The sequence below is a fragment of the Hipposideros armiger genome, unplaced genomic scaffold (genome assembly GCF_001890085.2).
Source record: "Hipposideros armiger isolate ML-2016 unplaced genomic scaffold, ASM189008v1 scaffold_254, whole genome shotgun sequence".
Lineage (NCBI taxonomy): Eukaryota > Metazoa > Chordata > Mammalia > Chiroptera > Hipposideridae > Hipposideros > Hipposideros armiger.
Window position 1 is genome coordinate 2,186,775 of NW_017731604.1, and position 11,167 is coordinate 2,197,941.

Consider the following 11,167-nt stretch of genomic DNA (forward strand, 5'->3'; position numbering starts at 1 on the left):
ACCTTGTCTCTCAGGTGCAGGTATAAATAGTTGGGGTGCTCAATGTGGGTTTCAAAATCTTAGCTTCTAAGAGTGAAGCTCTGTGTTTTGAGTTCCCTCCCAATTGTGGGTCACTGTAACAGGGGTGGGGTCTATAGTGAAATTGTGTCTCAGCCTTTTCTACCCACTTCAATATGTGTTTTTATTCATTTGCCTGATGAGTAAGAGTTGCTCAGCTAGTCTATTTTACCCCCAGAGGAAATTGGTTTATATGTAGCTTATAAAGATGGTGAGTTCAGGATTTTCCTACATCCATAACTTGAACTGTAACCTTTGGAATATTCTATTATATGTCTGCTAGTTCCATTTGGTCTATTATGTGGTTCAAGTCTTACCTTTTCTTATTGATTTTCTGTTTGGATGATTCATCCAATCTTCAAATTCGGGTATTTATATCCCAAGCATTATTGCACAGTTTTCTATTTCTCCATTCAGGATTATTAGTGTTTGCTTAATATAGTAGGTGCTCTGATTTTGGGTTTGCATATGTTTATGATTGTTTAATCTTCTTGATAGAATGACCCTGTTGTTATATAATGGCCTTTTTTTGTTCTTCTTACTTGTTTTGGCGTAAACTCTATTTTGTCTGCTAAAAGCATAGACTCCCCCACTTTCTCTTGGTTTCCGGTTGTATGAAATACCTTCTTCCATTTATTCACGTGAACATATGTGTGTCCTTAAAGCTTCAGTTGAGCCTCTCATAGGTAGCATATAGTTACATCTATTTTTTTAAATTCATTCAGCATCTCTGTGTATTTTGATTGGTGAATTCAATCCATTTATATTTAGAGTAATTATTTATATGTAAGTAATTATTGATATTATGTATAAGGACTTACTAATACCATCTTATTAATTGCTTTTTGGTTATTTTTCAGTCCATTGTTCATTTTTTCCCTCTCTTTCATGTACTAATTAGTGTATTTTCATTAATCTCAAAGAACTTTTAACATTTTTTGTAAGGAAGGTCTACTGGTGATGAACTTCCTCAGCATTTATTTGGGAAAGTCTATTTTTCCTTCATTTTTGAAGGTTAACATTTCTAGACAGAGCATTTGTGGGTGGCAAATTTTTCTTTTAACACTTTGAATATATCACTTCCCTCTCTCTTCTGCCCTGCAGGGTTTCTGATGATAAATCCACAGGTAGCGCAATGGGGCTTCTTTGAATGTTACAATCATTTTTTTTTCCTGACTGTTTTGAGGATCCTCTTTTTGTTTTGACAGTTTCATTATTATGTATCTTGAAGAAGATTATTTTGAACTAAAATAATGGGGTAATCTATTAGCTTCTTGAACTTGGATGTTTAAGTCTTTCCCCAGGTTTGTGAAATTCTCAGCTATTAACTTTTAAAATAAACTTTCTGCTCCCTTCTCCTTCTCTTCTTCTGGAACTCTGATAACTCTGATTTTTTTTTTTTTTTTTGCTTAGTGCTATCCCATAGAGCACATGGCTTTCTTCTCTCCTTTTCATTTTTTGTTGTTTTTCTCCAGTGACTGGGTTATTTAAAAGGTTCTAGCATGTAGATCATTGATTCTATCTTTCTCTGGTCTATTCTGATAATGATCTCTACCAAATTTTTCATTTTATTCATTGAATTCCTTATATCCAAAATTTGGATATGTTTGGTTCTTTTTTTATCTTTTCTATATCTTTGTTAATTTTCTCATTTTCTTCATACATTCTTTTCCTGATTTTGTTGAACTGTCTTTTGTGTCTTTTTATAGCTCACTGAGTTACCTCAAAGTTGCTGATTTAAATTCTTTACTGGATAGATCACAGAATTCCATGTTTTTGAGATTGGATACAGGAAAGTTATTGAGATTTTTAAATGAAGTTTCCTTGATTTTTCATTTTCCTTGGAGTTTTGCCTTGACTTTGCATTTGAAGTAGCAGTCACCTCCTTCAATCTTTACTAGTTGCCTACAGTTGGGTGATACTTTTCCTTGGTTCTGCTTGTATTTGTATCTGGGGCTTTCTCCAAACTTATAAAAATGTACTTGTCTCATGCTTCTTGCTTTCTCTTATGGGAGAATTCCTAAGCTTGCATATTTTCTCTTTTTGTCTTATAATTTACCAAGCTGGCTGCTGGAAACCTCTTTTGTTTCACTGAATGTAGTGCTACAGCTCAAGTTTGTGGTTTCTCCCTTGACCTCAGACCTGAGTTTGTTTTCTTCACACACTTCCTGTCTATTGGATTTTGCTCTTGCCACTGTATTTGGGAACATGCATAAGGAGCTGGTTACAGTGTTAGAGGAGATGTGGATTTAACATTGGGGTATTGGGAGTGCTCATATATTAGGTGTGTGGATCTTCCAGTGAGGGTTTCCCACTGGTCATTGGGTGGGCTAGAGCCATTTTCTGCTTATAATTAGAAAGTTTAATCCATTTATGCCTAATGTAATTACTGATATCAAAGCATTTACCTCTGCCAATTTGCTGTTTTCTCTATGTCTTAAACGTTTGTTTCTCAAGTTCTCCTTTATAACTTTCATTTATAATTGATTTTTTTCTAATATCTCAAGTGATGTGCCATGTCACAGGTTGTTATGGCCAATACCTGTGCCTACTAATGCTTTGGGATAAAGATGCCTGGGAAGCTACCCCTTCCCTGGCCATGCTTTAATTCATATAAAACAAAGAGAAGATTTTTTTCCACTGGTGTTTGAGGGAGTTGCCAGGCATGTTGAGACATACAACTATGATATTTTTAGAATAAGGCTCATGTTGCTCCCTCTGGGACTAGCAAAGTGCACTAAGAGTGCTTGCTACCAGCTTTATGGGTTCTGCCAATATGGGATATAAAGAATGAAAGTCAGGTAATTTTAAATGACACAGAGCTCTAGTACCACAAAAGAGATGCTTCTTTCTTTCCCAAGTCTTTACCAGTTGTCATAAGATTTTGACTAGGTTCACAGTTATGCAAAAAATTATTCTGAACCTTTTTGCCACCTCATTAGTTGATTTTGGGGGTGGACATCACCATAGATTTGACTACTCTGCCATGTTAGGTGCTATGCCTCTTTAATTATTGATTTTTAACTAGTTCTTTATAATTTGGTTATTAATTTGTTATGTTCATGTAACTATTTTCCTTGTTGGTTGTTTTTGTTTTAATTTTTGTTGATTTATTATATTATATTAATAGTGTTCTTTATTATATGTATGTTCTTGATGTGTCTTTTTTACTTTATGAACAACCCTATAATGTAAAATGGGAAACTCTAGAGACCTAGTACATTGTCAGAAGATCAAAAAAGTAATAACATGGTTTTACTTTTCTTTTCTGCAGCCCAGCGTATCAGAAATCAAAACTGGCTACCTTTCCATCATCATGGATCCTGAAGAGATGCCCCTTGATCAACAGTGTGACAGACTTCCCTATGATGGCTCTAGATGGGAATTCCCTAGGGACCGGTTACAGTTGGGTGAGCAGCAATCTGTTATGTCACGCTTCCACATTTCTTTCACTATAAAGTTATAATATCATTGAGTAAAAGGCCCCCAAAAAAGCAGTGACTTCAAATCTATGATAAACTTGGTGTATTGTGTGCAGTGCGGTTCAGCCACATTCAGGATGGACCAAGATAAAGTGGGATGAGATTCAAATATGGTAATGGGGAGAAGAGAAGCCATAAATTAGGGGAGCACAATGGCATTGTACACATAGCATGAGACTGAGAGGTTTTAGATGTCCAAACTCAGTGACCTTATGCAAGTCAAGTCACTTAACTTCTCTGAGCCCCTTTTTATTTATTTTTTTTAAATAATTGTTTTATTTTTCATTACATTTGACATACACTATTATATTAGTTTCAGGTGTACAAGATAGTGATTAGACATTGGTATAACTTATGAAGTAATCAACCCAATAATTCTAGTACCCATCTGACACTATACATAGTTGTTACAATATTTTTTACTATGCTCCTTATGCTATATTTCATATCCCCATGACTATTTTTTAACTACTAATTTGTACTTCTTAATCCCCTCCCCCTGTTCACCCACCCTCCCAAAACCCTTTCCAGCTGACAACCATCAAAATGTTCTCTGTATCTCTGAGTTTGTTTCTGTTTTGTTTGTTTGTTTTGTTCTTTAGATTCCACATATAAGTGAAATCATATGGCATTTGTCTTTCTCTGTGTGACTCTACTCAGTACAATAACCTCCAGATCCATCCATGTTGTTGCAGATGGCAAGACTTCATTCTTCATAATTATTATTATTTTTTTCAATTTTTTTTTTAGCTGAGCCATCCTGCTACCGGTTGGCAGCTCAGCGGCAGCTCAGCTTGGGCCGGGACTCAAACCGTTGTTGCTCAGAGCTTGCACTCTTGAGCGAGCTCTTAACCAACTGAGCCACTTGGCCGGCCCCCTAAGACTTTATTTCTTTTCATGGATGAGTAACATTCCAATATATACATCACCTCTCCTTTATCCATTCATCCATTGATGGACATCCAGGTTGCCTCCGTATCTTGGCTATTATAAATAATGCTGCAATGAACATATGGATACACATGTCCCTTTGATGTAGTGTTTTGGGTTTCTTCAGATAACTACCTAGAAGTGAGATTACTGGGTCATTATTTGTCTCATGGTTTGGCCTTTGTTTTAAAGTGTATTTTGTCTGGTATAAGTATTGCTACCCCAGCTTTTTGTTTGTTTGCTTGCATTTTCATGGGATATTTTGTGTGTCTTTTGATCTGAAGTGAGTCTCCCATAGGCAGCATATGTAAGGATCTTGTTTTCTTATTCATTTAGCCACCCTATCATTTGATTGGAACATTTCAGCCACTTAAATTTAAAGTAATTGTTGATAGATATGTAGTTATTGCCATTTTATTATTCATATTTTTATAGTTTCCTCATTTTTCTTAAAGAAGTTTTTCTAACATTTCTTGTAATACTGATTTGGTGTTGATGAATTCCCTTAGTGTTTTCTTGTCTGGGAAGCTCTTTATCTGTCCTTCAATTCTGAATGATAGCTTTGCTGAGTAGAGTAATCTTGGTCTTTTTCATCACTTTGAGTATTTTGTGCCAATCCCTTCTGGCCTGCAAAGTTTCTGTTGAGAAATCAACTGACAGTCTTATGGGAACTCCCTTGTTGGTAAGTAACTGCTTTTCTCTTGCTGCTTTTAAGATTCTGTCTTTGTCTTTAACATTTTGCTTTTTAATTATGACGTGTCTTGGTGTGAACCTCTTTGGATTCATCTTGTTTGGGACTCTCTGCACTTCCTGGTTCTTTATGGCTATTTCCTTCACCAGGTTAGTGAAGTTTTGGTCATTATTTCTTCAAATAGGTTTTCAATTATTTGCTCTCTGTCTTCTCCTTCTGGTACCCATATCATGCAAATGTTGGCATGCTTGTTGTCCCAGATGCACCTTAAACTGTCCTCATTTAAAAAAAATTATATTTTCTTTTTGCTTTCCTGATTGTTCTCTGCTACCTTAACTTCTAAATTACTGATTCAAACCTCTGTTTCATTTAATCTGCTGTTGATTCCCTCTAATATATCTTTTATATCAGTTATTATATTCTTCATTTCTGACTGTTTCTTTTTTTTCTATTTCTAATTTTTATGTTTCCTATCTCTTTGTTGAAGTTCTCACTGAGTTCATCTACTCTTTGACTAAAATCATTGAACATCCTTACAACCAGTGTTTTGAACATTGCATCTGGTAGATTGTTTGTCTCCATTTTGCTTCGTTCTTTTTCTGGAGCTTTGTCCTGTTCTTTCATTTGGTACATGTTTCTTTGTCTCCCCATTTTGGCTGCTTCCTTGTGTTTGCTTCTATGTATTAGCTAGGGCTGCTGTATCTGCCACTTTTAGTAGAGTGGCTGTATGTAGTAGATGTCCTGTGGGGCCCAGTGGAACCATCTCCCTGGTCACCTTAGCTTGGTTCTCCATGTGTGTAATTTGTGTGGGTTTTGTGTGCCCCCCTGTTGTAGTTGAGCTTTGGTTGCTGTTTGCACATCAATGAGAGGGGTTGACTCTTGGGCTGATTGGATGCAAGGACTGCTATGACTATAATAGAGGAGCTATTGTACAGGGTTGACCCCATGGAGCAGGCTTTGGTACCTGCTAGTTTGCCCTTTGGGTGTGTTGTCTGCAGAGGCAGCTGGGTGGTGTTTCAGTTTGGTCCAAAGCCGGCCACTTGGTGTGCCACCTCTGGGACCTTCTGGGAAAGCATCTGCCACAGGCCAAATTTAGCCACAACCTGAGCCATACCCAGGACAATGTTGCATGAGTCACAAAGCAATCTGCAAATGGAAGCCACCAGCACTGGACATGGAGTTCCCTGTCAGAGGCCAAGCCATAAACTGAGGTCTATATCCTCTAGTTCCAGGCCTGAGGCTACTCAGCATGAGGTACAGGGCATGCTTGCTTGGGACTCGTGAACTTTTGAGAGATTTTTAGGAAGGTTCACAGCATAAGCCATGACAAGCCATCTGTATCTACTGGAAGCCTCTGAGCTCTTTTAAAAATCATCTCTAAAAGGAAAAGATTAATAATGATAGTTTCCTAGTTATATTCTGTTGCTAGTGTGAGGATGTTTTGAGGTACCATTTGGGAGTATGATTTACAAATGTATAACACTTCACAAATGGAAGGTATTGGTTTACAATGGAGACTCTTCGAAGAAAGTTGACTTAGGAGGCAGAATCCTTTCAATACACAATATATAATGAATGCCCACGGAAGTATGAAGTCTGACAATTAAGTTCAAGAACTTGTCACCATGCACTTACATTACCAACACTGTACAAATAGGTCAGTAAGGTTTCATAACCTTGGTATATCAGTGTTTCACAGCTGTGTTCATGTCAACATGTGGTAGTGCCTTGCTTAGTGGCATTCATTATTGTTGTCGAATGTTTTTGTGTGCCAATGCAAGAATGTCTAAGCTTGAATTAGAGCAAAAAGCACACATTTAATTTCCTGTTAAACTTGGCAAGAACGAAAGTGAAATCCAGGACATGTTAGTCCAAGTTTATGGGGATAATGCCATGAAGAAAATGGCAGTGTACAAATGGGTTAAATGTTTTTCTGAGGGGAGAGAATGCGTCACTGATGAAGAGCAGTCAGGGCGGCCAGTAATGAGCAGAACTGATGAAAACATTGCAAAAATTCATCGAATTGTGTGTCAAAATCATCAGCTGACTGTGAGACACATAGCAGACCAAGTAAATATCGATAGAGAAAGAGTTAGGAAAATCTTAACTGAAAATCTTGGCATGAGAAAGGTGTATGCAAAAATGGTCCTGAAGGAGCTCACTGATGCACAAATGCAAAGGAGAGTCGAAGTTTTCCATGACCTTTTGGAGAGGCAGGACGATGTTTTGGGCCATGGTATCACTCTATGATGAAACATGGGTATACAAATATGAACCTGAAACAAAGCATCAAATTGCACAATGAAAGTCAGCCAATTTTCCATGACCGAAAAAGTTCTGTCAGTCCAAATCAAGAGTCAAAACAATGTTGCTAACCTTTTTGATATCAAAGGGATTATTCATTATGAATTTGTACCAACTGGACAAACAGTTAACCAAGTTCACTATTTGGAAGTGCTGAAAAGGCCACATGAAAAAGTTAGACAAAAACAACCTGAAGTTTTTCTCCAACAATTCATGGCTCTTGCATCACGACAATGCACCAGCTCACATGACACTGTCTGTAAGGGAGGTTTTAGCCAGTGAACAAATAACTGTATTGGAACACCCTTCCTACTCACCTGATTTGGCCCCCAATGACTTCTTTCTTTACCCAAAGAATAAAGAAATATTGAAAAGAAGACAATTTGATCACATTCAGGACAAAGAGTAATATTGTACACTGACAGCTCTGATAGCCGTTTCAGGAAAAGAGTTCCAAAATTCCTTTTAAGGTTGAACTAGGCACTGGTGTTAGTGCATAGCTTCCCAAGGGGAGTACTTCACAGGTGACCATACTGATATTCAGCTATGAGGTACGTAGCACTTTTCTAAGATGTGTTCACAAACTTAATTGTCAGACCTCGTATATCCAGTTTTCCAGTAAATGATGTACTTCCTAGTGAGCTGGATGACCAGGAGTCATAACTTACATCTTTTAACAGGTGTGTATTAACACCTTCACCTAAATAACTGGTTTGTGTTTATAGACCACCATAAATTTGCCTCAACCCACATGGTTCTTTCTATCAATGACTGGCATGGCATAGCCCTTTATTCACTTATTCCACACATTTATTGGTCACCTCCCATATATTAAGCATTTTTCCAGATGCCAGGGATATATCAGTGAAGAAGAAAGACTTCATGGAGCTTATATTCTGTTGGGGGAATTGATAATAAATATTCCAGCATAATGCTATCTAGTGATAAGTGTTACGAAGGGTAAGAAGGCAAGTTCAAGAAATGGAGAGTAACAGCATTGTTATTTCACAGGAGGTGGTCTAGAAATGCCTCCCAGAGAATGCTGACTTCACAGTTACGGTGCCCATTACAAGAAGCCGATTCTTTTTTTTCCTCTGGGGTCTTTCAGTGGCTACTGCTAATTTTCACTTCTTACCCCCTCAGGCAAAATCCTCGGCCATGGTGCCTTTGGTAAAGTGGTAGAAGCCTGTGCATTTGGCATCGACAGAGCTTCAACTTGCAAAACAGTGGCAGTGAAAATGCTTAAAGGTAATGTTTACATACCTTTGGAGGCTATTGAGGGACATCTGCAAGGATGCTTGGTGTCAGGTAGAAAACTGGACTGTAAAGGATATGAAGTTGAAGTATCAAAGGGAGTTATCTACAACCAACTTTCACCCTTATTTCATCAATATTTTCCATGGAAGCATCAGCCATGGGCACATGAGCCGATCATCATGGAACCTTGTGTGTCAGCCTATTTGTCCTCTCCTGGGTTCAGAAACATAAATATAGAAGTAGAGATTTGGGGGTTTTTAGTTGTGGGTAACGCCAATATAAGTCAGCAATGATATTTGGCCACCAGAATTCCTACATTGTCTTCTATTGTGTGAGTAGAATTATATGATATATAATAAGCTTGGATAGAATTGCACCTGGAGTCTGCACTGTTCAGGCTGCATAAACCTGTAGTGTGGTTCCAATCTTGAATAGATAAACTTGTATGTATTTAAACATCCCAGTACCATCCAGTCCATATCCCTGATTCCACAGAGAAAAGCACTTAAATCAAACTGGGCCAATCCACCAATTACCTCTCCAGGACAGTAATTCAGAAAAAAGTTTTTCACAAAAGAAGTAGCTATCAAAGAATGTCTTTTTCAAAATTAAAAAGTAGAATATAATTGAGGCTGTTAGTACATAAGGCTCAGAATCCAGGCAAGCTAGTGCATGGGATGATATTATGTACCCATTTATAATGTTGTTTGGAAAGCACAAAAGCTAATAATTGTGTTCTGGACATTTCTGCCAGAATTCTTTAGCAGTATACAGAATCTCCATTGCTCCAGCTGCCTCTCCCAGGGTGAACAACTCTTTTATACTTTACTGTGTTTATTTCAAGCAGATTGTGCAACTTCCAGTGAGTTTAAGGCTTTGATGTCAGAATTGAAGATCCTCATTCACATTGGTCACCACCTCAATGTGGTTAACTTACTAGGTGCCTGCACCAAACCTGGAGGTAAGGAGTCTTTCATACCTGGACAGAACTGCCTTCTAGGGGTCAGAGCACTCAGAAGCAAAGCAGGACCTGACTTAGACAGGCCTTCAAGTACAGCATGCAAATTCTTCTAACTTAGAGACCATGCAATTCACAGAACCTCTAGAGCCCATGTTCTTTGAACCCTGTTCTAGGCAATACTGTACAATATACAAAGGGATCAGGTGTATCTCTAAAATTCTTGCCAACTTGGACATCCTATGAACACTTTAGTTGAAGAGAAAAAGTTGGGGTGCTAAGGAGGTATGCCAATATATTCAGGGAAAAGGACTTCACAACCCTTTTGAGTTTCCCATTTCAGCTTCCACCTTCTTAGCTTAGCACCCACCACCATAGCCTGAGGAGAGATTTCACCCACTAAGTCAATTAGCAATTCTACAGCTCCTGTTCATTTACAGATTTCAAGCCACTCCCTTGACTACACTAAAAGCCCTTTGTTCCTCTTTTAAAGTGCTACTGTTGTCTGCCCTTTCATTTAACTTTATCTTAAGCAACATTTTCTGAGCCCCTACTTATTTTATGTGAGGCAATATGCCAGGGGATTGGAGGGGTTTATCAGAGGGTGGTGTTGCTAACCTATACAAATAAATAAAAGATGCCTTCAAGCCACATATAACTTGCAATGTGGTCAAGTACAGAGAAAATGTAGGCTATGGGAAACCTGCAGACAGTCTTAAGCCATGGAGTAACACGATGACAGTTGAGAGAAGCCTTTTAGCAAGATAGTGGTATTGGGGGTAGGGCAACAATGTGAAGGGTGCAGACAGGAGCCTCAATTAGCCAATCCATGAAACATCTAGCTGGTTGGATGCTCTTTGCCTTTGTCATTGGACTGTAAACTGCATGTGGTCAGGTGCTCTGTCATGCTAATTCTTCTAACCTTCATGTTAGCCAGCCCAGAGAACACCACAAAAAGGTTCATTGTGGTTTATTGACTATACTTTTGCCTTTCTGTCAAATGTTCCTTTACTCCACTCATCAGCTGGCCAGATGTTTCTGGAATATGTCACCATTTTATCCAGCACAAGTAATCAGTCAACTGATTTGCAACTAGAGAAATCCTGTACGAGATTTTAGGAGATCCCTGGTCAAAAGGTTACCAGGACAAGGCTATCCCAAGAATTAGCTACCCTTCGTCATCATTCCTGGAAAAATGACTGTAGGCTATACTTTTGGCAGGTCCTTTGATGGTCATTGTAGAATTCTGCAAATATGGGAACCTGGCCAACTTTCTGAGAGGGAAGAGAGGAGATTTTATTGCTTCCAAGGTAGGTTTCCCCAACTAAACCCCACACTCCATCTGCATTTTTGAATCCTATATGGAGGTTTTCTAATAAGAAAGGGAAGGAGGGAGAAAGGAAAGGAGGGAGGGAAAGAGAGAGAGAGAGAGAGAGAGAGAGAGAGAGAGAGAGGTGTTCTTATCCTAAGAAGCATATTGATTCAATC

General features: G+C 38.3%; 1 protein-coding gene across 1 annotated transcript in view; it reads left to right on the forward strand.

Moving 5' to 3' along the window:
• LOC109390085 (vascular endothelial growth factor receptor kdr-like) overlaps positions 1–11,167 on the forward strand; it is a 286,991-nt gene that overhangs the window by 202,886 nt on the left and 72,938 nt on the right. The window contains exons 18-21 of the mRNA XM_019656126.1: positions 3,332–3,467; positions 8,608–8,712; positions 9,569–9,682; positions 10,901–10,989. Coding sequence (XP_019511671.1) covers positions 3,332–3,467; positions 8,608–8,712; positions 9,569–9,682; positions 10,901–10,989 — 444 coding nt within the window. The remainder of the gene's footprint in view (positions 1–3,331; positions 3,468–8,607; positions 8,713–9,568; positions 9,683–10,900; positions 10,990–11,167) is intronic.